This window comes from Phaethon lepturus, unplaced genomic scaffold (genome assembly GCF_000687285.1).
Source record: "Phaethon lepturus isolate BGI_N335 unplaced genomic scaffold, ASM68728v1 scaffold16035, whole genome shotgun sequence".
Lineage (NCBI taxonomy): Eukaryota > Metazoa > Chordata > Aves > Phaethontiformes > Phaethontidae > Phaethon > Phaethon lepturus.
In genome coordinates, this window is record NW_010541331.1 from 4,586 (window position 1) to 16,855 (window position 12,270).

The following is a 12,270-nucleotide window of genomic DNA, read 5'->3' on the forward strand; positions in this document are numbered from 1 at the left end:
CCTCCTTTACTGGGCAGAGACCTGCTTCGTAGTTTCTTCAAGCAGCAGCTGAGGTCAGCTTCTCAGCGCTGGTGCAGCTTCAGCCCTTGTTTGGGTCCTGCCCCTCGTTAGAAGATGATGGTGTCTGGGTTTCCTGGCAAGTATCACCACTCGGCAGCCTGTCGGTGCTTTTGTCTTGTTGTTTTTCCTCTGCTGTCGGCTCCTGCAGCGTGAGACTGCTTTCTGCCCTGTTTCTCTTAGCCTCTGAATGATTTGTTGCCTCTCCCTTAAACCGCTGGACTAGGTGCTGGCCCGATGCCCTGTTACTGTACTGGACCTCTGAGATCACAGAAGCTGTGACTTTGTGCGGTCTACTTTTAGAGAGGAAAAAAAGGGTACGTAGGGGTGAAGCTAACTGGAGGTGCAGGCAGGCTAGGAGGGGTTACCTCACTTTTTGGAAGGATCACGAGAGGTCTGCCTGTGGTTAAGGGCTCCAAAGTGAACAAGAACCCTGGCTTTGAAGCTCTGAGGAGGGTGAGTTTAACCCCAGGAAGGGCTGAGCTAGAAATACAGGCTGGCATTTGGTGCTGAGGACATCTCAAACACAGAGGTGAAGAGCTAGAGGTGAGACACCTGGTAGAGGGGAAAGGGCCAGAGAAGACATTTCTCTGTAGCTCAGAGGAATTTGCTGCCTGACAGCAGAGGAAAGGTGGCATTTTGCTGCTGGTGGTGTGCGACCCCAGAGAAGGTCTTAAATTCTCCGGGGAATTAAGGGTCTCTGGGTGCTTCTCGGGTGAGATTTTGGAGAATCGGCTTCATGAGTGTCTGATGTGGCTATAAAGAGACCAAACAGACAGCAGCAAGCCAAATGGTAATGACTGCGGTCTTCTGAAGGGAGACGTGGGCGATGTAGCTGATCTGCAGACTGCTGTGTAATCCCTCAGCTGCTTTACTGCCTCAGGCCTGGGAGATGGCAAACGATATTTTAATTTTTATATATGCCGTGATGGCCCCAGGTGCTTTGGAGTGAGATGTTGGGGTTACAGCAGATAATTGTGTGAAAACACCAGTTCAGCTCAGAAGTTACGAAAGCCTGTGTGTGAGAAGACGAATTGGTCTGTGCCTGGAAGTGCTTGAGCCCTTAAGTTGATTCAGAGCTCTGCAATGCAGTGATGGGAGGACGCCGAAGATGTAAGGGCTGGAAGTATGAGCTGGTGGGGCCATGGGTCACTGTCTAAGTAGGGCTTACAGAGCAGGCTTTGAGTGACAGATGTCTGAAAGACTGAGTAATGACTTGATTCCTTGTTATGGCAAAGCAAACCTGCAGGAGAGGGTCATACTATTACTGTGGATCTGAAGTCCCTAAAGAAAAAGTCATCTGAAATGTCGAGGCGTGGTGTTGGCGGCAATATGCATACAGCCAGCTGCATCCAGACCAGAGGGCCTGATCCGAGAGCTGAAAGGAGGGGGCTGTAAGTACATGTCATGGTAATCTCGAGCGCTATCCTGCTTGAATACTCGGCAGAAAAAGGCCGTCGTTCTGACAAGCTGTCGTGCTCTTGCACGAGGCAGCTTTCTGGGAACTGCGATCTGGCCATCACTTACTAGCTTTTGCGGGGGAGGAGAGAGAAAGAACAAAAGCATTGTGGTAATTCCAGCGCTCCCTTGCCAAATGCTGGCTCAGTCTGTTTCTTAAAGTGCGTGAGCCGCTTGGAAAAACGTCGAAACAGGCAAACGTACCTCTCTTAAAAGCAGTCGGTGGGTTGAGGCTGTGTGCTGCTGTTAGTCAGCATCTGGAGGAGCTTATCGGGAGCGGCTGGGCTCCAGGTGCGGGTCTCTCTTCCCCTCCAGCGGGCTGCTGGGGAAGAGGCACGGCAGAAGACTCGCAGCCAGTGTCTCGTCGACAGGCAGCCTGTGGGATCTCTGGCAGCCGCCCCGGCCGAGGTGCTGCTGTTGCTGCCAGAGGCCGAGTCCAGCTCAGTCTGAACTTGCGTTAGGAAAGAGGAACTTGAGCTTTTGGAGAGCTTGGGGCTTGCTCAGCAGTGGGTCCGTTTATTAGTCACAGTGCTACTGGGACAGCTCTCCTGGCCGGGGATTTGTGAAACCACGGGATTAGTCCAGTCTTAAGTGAGAAGCCTGACATGTGAACAGGCCTATTAAAGACTCCCGAACCCCCTTGGCTGAGGCTTGGTGACCGGCCCAGTGGCTAGTGGAGGACAGGCTCATGTAAGGCGCTGGTATGCCATGGGATGCATTGACTCAGGGTTGATAAATGCAGTCCAATTTTTGGAAAATATGTTCTGTTCTGTCTGCTTGGATGCTTAGAGATTCAGCAGAGTTTAGTTCCTGCAGTTTGTGGCTGGCCTTCCCCCTAAAAATTAATTCCAAGTGTTATATAAACATGGCCTGTATTCCAGTTGCAACATAATGTTGTGCTGGCTCTTGTGCTGTGGAGTTGGGGGGGCAACCCCCTCATCGAGCAGGACAAAATGCTCTGGCCAAGCAGCTCATGGGAGCTTGCTCAGAGCTCTTGAGGGAGAGGCTGCAAGGCACGGCGTGCAGCTTGTGTGGCTCCAGTCTGAATGCAATGCAGCTCCCACCTCCTGGAAGTGAATGATACAGCAAAGTCTGTCCTTTTTTTTTTTTTTTTGTGTCGCTGGGTTTCTAGCATCAAGTGACCCCATAGCAAGGTGACCTCTTGCAGCCTCAAAAGTATGAGCGGAGTTGCAGGTTGTGATGACACCAAAAGGAAGCCGTGGTTTTGGAGTAGCAGAATTGGAGCTGAGGAAACAAGCTGAAAGCTTTGGAAGCTTCCCTACTGAAGTAAGACGGGGTGGGATATGCAATAGCTACTTCCTCTCCAAAGTCCTGTATAGCTGCAAAATAACATCACATGCCTTTTTGGGCAGGCTTAGTTTTCGTTAGAGCTCTGCACAATTACAGAGAACTGAAAGTAGGAGGTATGTGAATGTAGCTACTGCAGTCCCCTGTGCCTTCCCTTGCAGTCTGATTTTATGGGTGCAATACTCTTACCAGGACCCTTTCTCTCCTATTCATTGAGCAACTACTGAATTTTGCTCCATGCTTTCTCCAGCCTCTTGCTAAAAGCAAACTAGTAAAGCCCTGAACTTAATTTATGCTCGGGCTCCAAAGTTCATCATCCAAGAGCTTTCAAAAGAGGGACTGAAACTCATTAAGACATAATTCCGGTAGATTTTTCCCCTCTGTAACTATGTTGTAGCTTTCAAAAATCAAGCAATTGCAAAACAGATGGGTGAGAACTTGTCGCGTGCAGGGTGCTGCCTGTGAGCGTTTTAGAGGGTTTAGGAAGTGATTACTGGCAGTGGCAATTCCGTGCAGGCAGCATGGACATGAGGGGCATTCTGAGTTTTGACATGATCCAGTGTTTGACTTCAACAGGAGTTTTGTTGAAAACTCTGCTGCCTTGAGTAATCCAGACAATGTTTTCCCACCTCGAAAGTGTGAGTGTAAGATCATGATGTTTTGGTAGAATAAAACACAGCTGTTAAGCTGCAGCATAGTCTGGGGAGCAGAGGTCTAGCTTAATTTTCTCTTTGCTTCAGCCATGATGCATGGTGTTGGGCAAGTAGCTCTCTTTGCTGCATCCGGGATTCCTTACTAAAAGTAAGAGTAGCACCAAACATGCTTGTAAAGTGCTGAGAAACACGACAGAACCACCTCTATAACCACAATCTGTTTCCTGTGAGACTTAGCGGTGGTAACGTCTTCATAACTAAAAATGTGCTGGGTCAAAAACATCTTTGCTAGATCCCCTTGGAAACACCCAGAAGAGTTAAAGTCAGCTTGAAAGCAGTTTGACCCTTCCACCCCTCGGGCTGAGGACAGTATCGCACTGTACAGTAGAAGGTCAGTTTGGAGCCTGATGCGGACAATGCTCTTCATCTCATGCCTGTAACTGGGTGTGACGTCAAAAGATCAAAGTTCTCAGGCTAGGCTGAGTCCTTGCTCTGACCTGGATGCTGTGGATGCTCAATGCCATGATGCTGAGGACTTGTACGGTTCAGTGGAAGGGAAAGGCAGCGTCAGTGCTCCTGCTTCAGAGGAACCAGGGAGAAATGTCTTTTTTTTTTGTTTTGTTTTCTCTGGACGGTGTGTTCACATCTGGTTTGACTAAACTCTTCCAGCTACTCTCCTTTCCCCATAAAGGTCTTGAATCCCTAGGAGGGTGCTTGCCTAACTGGCCCTCTGAGGTGAAGCCAAAGGGAGATGAACATTATGTACCAGTGCAACTAGTAGAGCTTTGAGGAGCAGGATTATATGACGTTCCTCAGTTCTGGATTCAGTTTTTCCATAGAGACACTTAAATGCTTTTGGCTCAAACAGGGCTTTTATCTTGACAGAGCTCAGCATGTTGTGGTTGCTTTTTGGCCAGGACTGCAGCTTGGTTGGGCACTTGACCTGCAGCAAGGGTAACAGAGGAAACAAAGGCTTCCTCTACTTGAAACTGGAGGAGGAGAAGGCTTCTGAGCATGTTCCTGCATCCTGGGCAGGGGTGGCCTACAATACGAGATGGATTTAAATGGCCTTCCTCTTCACTGGGCCCTCTCTACCCCTTAATGCCTGACATTTCTTTACCAGTACAATGAGTTGGACTGACTTGATGATGTAATACTAACTGCTTTATAACTTCAAGGTTGCTGTTTGTGTCTTTTTGGCTTTGAAAGCTTTTCAGATGCCTTCACATCACTAGTATCTGAGGAAACTTGCTTGTGCGTGTAGATAGGTCCTTGGTTGTGATGGCTTCAGAGAAGCCTGCAACCAGAGCCCTTTTGGCTAGAGGAAGTGCTTAAGTTGTTTCTTTTTTGTCAGATTTCTAGCAAAATCAGTAGCTAGATTGATCCCTAGATTGATTCTTCCACCTTGATCAAGCGCAATGGACAGCTGGCACAGGTGCGTGCTCAGTTACACAGTTTCCTCTTTCACAGAATCACAGAAAAGACCTCCAAGATCATCAAGTCCAAACGTCGACCCAACACCACCATGCTGCTATGGTGAAACACTGATCTTTTCCTGCCTTTGGATTGTCCGTAATAAAACTGAGCACAAATAAAAGCGTATGGCGTAACACATGGGTTTTGTTGAGGTGATCTTTCAGAGAATAGAATACCTAGAGAAGTGCTGAGCAACTGCTTTCTTGGATATACTGAAAAAAAAGGAAAAAAAAACCAAACCCAAACTACAAAACAAACCCAACTTCCTGTAGAGTGGAATTATTCTTTCTTTTTCAGACCTGAAACTGCACCTCCAGAGCACAGACTATGGGAACTTTCTGGCCAATGAAGCCTCCCCCCTCACTGTCTCTGTCATAGATGACAAGCTGAAGGAGAAGATGGTGGTGGAGTTTCGTCACATGAGGAACCATGCCTATGAGCCCCTAGCAAGTTTTCTGGACTTCATCACGTGAGTATCAACTGATCACGAACAGCATTTGAAACGGTGTTCTTCCAGGCTTGAGAACTCTCAGACCAGCTTTCCACACTCAGCCTTGTAGCTGTGATGTTTTCTGCATTGGCACAGCTCCTTAGCCACCTTCCACTGCAGACTTGGTTCAGGCTCTATCAGAGCTATCGTTTACCCTTGTCCCTTGTGTTAAATGTCCCTGGGTTTTTAAAAATGTGATCCTGCTGCAAAACTGCATGTGCGTGATCGCAGTTGCCTGGTAGTTGTGACCCACTGAGGCCGACTGGCCTCCGTCGGGGCTGCTGTGATCCTGCCATCCCACCCCAGGGGCTGTAGGCCTTCCTCTGATTGCATTGCAAACCACTTCAGGGAGTTGAGCAGGCCAAAAATTGAAGAACTTTTCCCTTTTGGGGTTAATCTTTGATTTGTTTTTCTCAGCCAGCTCGGTGGCATCCAACAAATGCCAGGGGAAGAGAGGGCCCCCAGTATGCAGCTGGGAAAGACAGGGCTGCAGCAGCCTTTCAGCATGCCTCTGTCAGTGCGTGAAAAAGCATGGGGCGCGTGCGCTTCCACAGCAGGTTCAGCTGATGTGAAAAGCATGGAATAGCATGGTGTTCTCACAAGTACCATCTTCTAGCGGTTTTGCACAACACCCTGCTTCCCTGTGTGCTGCTCTTGTTTTAATCGGTAATAAAATGAGATTGCTGGCCTCGGTGAGGTACCAGTTGTGCTAGTTTGCATCTGAAACGTGGAAGTAAAATTGCGGTTTTTTGCTTTCCTTATCCTGTGTTCCTGTAAGCTCTAGTTTGGCTTGAAAACTGCATAGCCAGTGAACTAACTTCTCTAACCAGTAAGGAGCTATGTCATGGACCAAAGTGAATTTCTGGTTCAGTAGAATGTGACTTTAACTTGCATCTCTGAGGAGAAGATTGTACTTTGTTCTTTAATCAGGTAGCTGAAACATCAGCATTCCTTTATTTGATAGAGCAAGCTTGGGCTCATCACGGGCACTCTGGCGAGTGGCGCTTAATCTTGCGGTTTTGGCAGTGGTGTGTACGTTATTGTGCTTGCCGCCTAGAGATTTTTGAATGGTGCAGGCTGATGTGGAAAGGCCTTTGTGGTCGATTCAAAGATTTTAAATTTTGGCCTATCTGTGGCATCTCCTGCATGTGCAAATATTGATTAAAGACCGTCTCTCTGCTGTATTCCTTCCTATTCTGTCCTTTCTGTGTCTGGACAGTAACACTACCTCATTTTTCCAAGCTAGTGGCTCACATCTGTTATTTTCTGGGTCACTGTGCTAAAGCTGCCTGTCTTTTAAGCCTTTCCTATTTTTCTAAGAAATAGTTTCACTAAATAGTGTCACTAAAACGCAGAGTTTTTCCTATTTGGAGCAAGACTTGGCCAGTCATCAGCAAGACATGACCAAACCCCTGTTTTGCAGCAGTGTTTGCAATGGATGAAGCAGTTTCTAGCTCATCATCTTAGTTGTATGGCTAATCTCTTCTGTTCTCTCAAACTTAACTTGCAAAACGCCTCTTTGCCAATCTTTAATTTGCTGTAAAGACACCAGTACTGTTTGAGCCTGGTAATATTAGGTAGTTTGTCCTCCACTGATGCTTCTCCTTTGCTGCCCTACAGGTTTATGGAAATGTCTACTCTCTATGGAGGTATCATAGTAATCACTAATGGTCTCTCTTAGTTTGTCATATGTGTTTAAAGGCAATAGTCTGGGCAGGACACATGAGTGTCTTGCAGACTTTAAAACTTTGCTGTTCCCTAATAGTCCCGTTTTGAAAACCAGCGCGTGGATGAGATGAACTTAAAGGTCTCAGACTGCGCCTGCCCTGATTACGTGCTGCGTGACTTGGTAGGAAGGCTGCGAATAGCTGTGGAAATCCAGCTTCCTGTTACACCAGTCCTGTTGACCTTTATCCAGCGTCTACATCCAGCTCAAGTTGTGCAGAAGACCTTAAACATCTCATGTAGTCTGATAGGCTGGTTCTCGCAGCTGCTTGAATGACTTAACTTTAAAACTGGTGTTTTGCCCTCAACTTGATTTAACTTTGATCTCGTTCTGCTTCTGTCTCTGATTTTGATGAGTTCTCTGTAGCGAAACACAATTCTGTGCAGATATCTGTATCTCTTGCCTACTGCATAATCTTGTCTTGAATATACTGGTCCCATTCAGCACAGGATGTTTCTTCCTTGAGTTGTCTTCACTCTCATCTCTTCTTTTCCTTTTTACCTACAAGATTTGTTTTAACACCACCATCTGCAGTCCTGCCTGGAGGAAGGCAGATGATGAAGCAAGAGAAAAGCTGTTTTGCTTCATGAAGCGTTGCCACTCTGTTGTGGAGCCTTTTTGTGCAAGCAGTCCAAGAGTTCAGTTGTGTTTTGGTGTGGTTCTGCTGCACCACTGCCGGAGGGGTCTCCTCTGGGTCTGCACTCATCACACCAATGGAGTATTGATGAAAGAGAGAAGGTGTTACCAGCTTTAGCTGCTGCAAGGTGGGTGTCACTATCAGCATATTAGAAGCTCTGGTAACTTGTAATGAAGCTACAGACAAGTTAAACCAGCAGCATGAGGACAGTGAAACACAAGGAGTTTGGAGAGGATGCTGGTTTTGCCCAGTGGGTCTTAATATCTTCTATTGATAATCCTAATATGTTTAGTGACTGGTCTAGTAGAAAAGAGAGTAGACTAGGTGCGACTTCTTGGGCTGCCTGTGTCATCCTGCCTACCCTGAGTGACACTGGGACAGGCCTGTGCCACTTGATCTTCCACTCTGGCTGGGCACACAGGTAGGTGTGATGGAGTGATTCATCTTTGCGTTTTGAACGTGACTGTTCCCCACTTCTTTCTTTTAGGGTAGTTAATGGAACTTGAGCAGGAAATGGTAAAGACTGCTCCTGGTAGACAGCTCAGGGCAAGCAAGGCACCAGGTGGTCAGGGTTCTGCTCCGCTGAATGTGTCCGTGTGCTAAACTTCACGGGCTGAATCGAAATAGAAGATGGTAGAAAGATATGGAAAGTTTGGGCGGGGCTGGTTTCTGCCTGAGGAAAGCTGGAATTCTATGTGACTCTCCTGCGAGAGAGGAATTGGATTGTAAACATAGAGATTTTTAAAATCAAATGGGCTTGTAGGAGGTATGCCTGGCTTAAAATGGAAGGAAATGTTTTGCAGCGTGTCCATTTTGGCTCTGAAACCCACCGCTGCCAGATGCCTTTGTATGTACTTACATTTTTGGCCTTAGAAATACTGGATAACCTCTCACAAGACGGGTCCATCAAGGCCTGCTAAACGCTTGGATACCATCTTGCTGAGAGTGGCCAGGATGGAGGTGGCTGGTGCTAGGAGGTGGATCAAGTGTTCAAAAAAAGTCAGGCTTTCTCCTTCATCAATGTCCTGCTGGACCTCTGGGGTGGTTTTGAGTTGATCCACAGGTGACTGTTGCACGCTCCAGAGTTGCTTGGTTTTTGGAGGGTGCTCAGACCTTGACCCATGGCAACTGGCATATTGCTGAGAAGATCATAGGATCACAGAATGGTTTGGGTAGGAAGGGACCTTTCAAGGCCATCTAGTCCAATGTCCCTGCCATGAGCAGGGACATCTTCAGCTAGAGCAGGTTGCTCAGAGCTCCGTTGAACCTGACCTGGGATGTTCCCAAGGATGGGGCATCTAGCACCTCTCTGGGCAACCTGGGCCAGGGTTTCACCACCCTCACTGGGAAAATTTTTTTCTTTGCATCTAGTTTAAATCTCCCCTCTTGTTGTTTAAAACCATCACCCCTGTCCTATCACAACAGGCCCTGCTAAAAAGTCTGTCCCCATCTCTATCAGCCCCCTTTAAGCCCTGGCAGCTGCAATAAGGTCTCCCCGGACCCTTCTCTGCTCCAGGCTGAGCCCCCCCAGCTCTCCCAGCCTGTCCTCCCAGCAGAGCTGTTCCAGCCCTCGGAGCATCGCTGGGGCCTCCTCTGGCCCCACTCCAGCAGGTCCATGTCTCTCCTGTGCTGAGGGCTCCAGAGCTGGACGCAGCACTGCCGGGGGGTCTCCCCAGGGTGGGGCAGAGGGGCAGAACCCCCTCCCTCGCCCTGCTGGCCACGCGGCTTTGGGGGCAGCCCAGGACACGGGTGGCTTGTGTGCTGCGAGCGCACATTTGCACCAAGATCTGGGGAACTGTCTGATCGCAGTCCTTGTCGCCTCCGATTGCTCCAGAGCCAACCTGCCAAAAGCTGCGCCGTGTCATTTCTCTTGCCTCTTCCCAGTGGCCCATGAAGTAGGTGAGGACACGGGAAGGAGAAGCAGCAATGGGAACGGCCTGGGGGCTCTGGAGGACATGTGTTCCTGGTGTGCTCTCCTTGCCCAGCCTGTGACTTGCCGGAAGGTGGCACTCCAGCCCCATGGCTGCCTGGCCCCAGGTGCACACCGTGCCATAGGTAAGGATGGGCACCTATGGAGGTGGGCAGGAGTTAACCTGTCTCCTGAGCTTAGAGGAGAGGATGATGTTTAAAAGTACACTAACAAAGCTGACCCAAGAACGCAGCTACGCAGCAACCCCAAAGCAAAGTCTTTGCTCCCTAAGTCACTTGCTGCCACTGACTATTTTTTTTTTTTTTTGTCCTGTTGTGCTCCTCTCCTGGCACCACGTTGACTCTTTCCTGGCTCCAGTCCTCTCCAGGAACTCTTCTGTGGCAAGTGTTGTGTTGTTAGTACCAAAATATTGAGGAAGTTGGCCGATTTCCCTTTTGTTTTTTCAAGCGGTGGCTTTAGCTGGCGGCCTCCGCCATTGCGTATCGTGGCAAGGAAAAGCTCGACTTGTTGAGCCTGCTGCAGTCTCTATAAAACACCTGCTAGCTCTGCGTCTTGCCGTGGAGCTCCTCACTGGAAGGCTGCTAGTGCTTCCCTGTGTTTTTCAGCTGACCGTAGTACGTTCTGACTGATGGGCACAAGTTGGCTGTTAACATCTCTGCTCCAACACAAACAATTGACTGTTTGGCTGAGGGAATGCAGCGATGTTCCGTAGGGCAGCGACAAACAGGTATTAAGTGTACTTGAAACAGCAAAACCCACTTCCTGAATTCAACAAGCACATATTGACTTGTGGGATGGAAGCGGGTTTTAGGTTCTTCTCAGTGATGTGCTGCCCTGCCTTTCTGTAAAGGCTTTGTTCTTTGTGTTAGCCTGACACAGTGCCATGTCCTGTCTCTCCTTCCTTCCAGTGTTCATGCATACAGTTTAGATAGGATTTTTTTATCTGTGGTTCGTGGTGTTACTCCTGACTCTAGCCTTCTGTAGCCTGATTGGATTGTTGGCTTTAGTATTTTTTCAGGGCAGGGGGAAAGGTGTGTGTTTTTTGTGGGGTTTTTTCTTCTTTTGTTTTTCTTTTGCTCTGGCTTCAGCACAGTCTCTCCCCTGCTCTGGGGAAAGTTTTTGAGATGAGGCTCTGGCCCTTGAGCCCTTGCTGTAAGCCGATGGGCAGAGAAGGGTTTGATCTTGTGTTCAGGTGGGGGAGTTGCTGGTAACTGTGCAGAAATGGCGTGAGGTCTGGGGTGGAGCTGGATCTAAACACATTTTCCAAATCTGTGATCAAGCCCGTCATCAGAGGGCAGACTGGGTCATCTTTTGTCTTTACCTTACCAGTCTGCTAGGACTGGGAACCGGGTTCTTCGTTGCCCTGAGGATGCAGCTGGGAACTTGGCTTTCAGTATGTTTTTGTGGTCACAAGATGGGTTTTTGATGAGGCTGCATGTACCTTTTCCCCTTGCACATGCCTTTTCTTAGCTGACACTTCCCTCTGTTACCTTCTCCCTGACCCAGTCCTGCTCTGCCTCTCCTCTGCGCTGGATAGATCTAGTTTCTGCTGCACGACTTTGAGTTCAAACTTAATCTTGCAGCAGTGGTTTTTCTGGAGCCAAATTGTTGCTCTTCAGCTCAAGTAGCAATTGAAACAATCCTCTTCTCTGGAGTAGGAAGTTGCCTGTCTTTATTCTAAATATACCGGAGTGTGCATCCTGGCGTAACTGCGGAGGTTACAAAATATGACTACATGCTTTTGAAGTCTCTTCTTGCGGAAGAAAAAACTCCAAATGCTGTACGTTACAGACACTTGCAGTTTATTTGGGCAAATCCAACAAGCTGAAGGATCTTTCCTAACGCTGCTGTGGTTAAAACTGCGCTATACTATTTTCAATTAGTTGTCGAGTCCTTGGTGGCGGTGTGATCGGGAAGCAAAAAAACACCATAGTGGCTGGGGATCCTGCAATAAAAGGTTTATGAGCCTTTTCTGGAAGAGATGGTTTTGGCAGAGAAGCACAGGTTCCTGACAAACAGCTTCCCTGTTTGCAGGGAGTGCAAAGTTGAACTGATAAGCCAAGTTCTTGGAGGGATTATGCAATATTCAAAATAAGAGGGCATGTAACTAATGGTCTGGAAATGCTCACAGACTTGCGTCCTCTGGATGGTAGCATCAGAACTGCATCAGTTCTCCTGCAATACCCAAAGGATACAGATCTCCTACCAGTTTTCCAGAACCAATGTCTATGATAACGGACTGGGTTACATGCCTAAGTGGTGGCCAGGGAAGTCATCTTTCAAAATAGTGTGACTGTGGGTGTCCTCATGGGAAAGGGACTCTCTGAAAGGTGGATTTCACCGTGTGTTATGTTGAGGAGATGCTTTTTTTTCCACCCCCCCCCCTAAACCTGTAGTGCCTGGAGAGCCATTCATTTGGCTAGTGGATTTGAACTGGAACAGCATGACCCTCCTCCTGCTGACCAGTGCTGTGCTTCGCTTGGAAGGCGTTAGTGTGGTGCCTAGCAAACACAGTGAGGCATGGTAATCATCGGA

The 12,270-nt window shown here is 48.3% G+C and overlaps 1 protein-coding gene across 1 annotated transcript in view; it reads left to right on the top strand.

Annotated features, from left to right (window-relative positions):
- Nucleotides 1-5,249: 5,249 nt before the first annotated feature.
- ATP6V0D1 (ATPase, H+ transporting, lysosomal 38kDa, V0 subunit d1) overlaps nucleotides 5,250-12,270 on the top strand; it is a gene marked incomplete at its 5' end in the record, with an annotated part of 24,335 nt that continues 17,314 nt past the window's right edge. Inside the window, one exon of the mRNA XM_010287702.1 lies at nucleotides 5,250-5,421. Coding sequence (XP_010286004.1) covers nucleotides 5,250-5,421 — 172 coding nt within the window. The remainder of the gene's footprint in view (nucleotides 5,422-12,270) is intronic.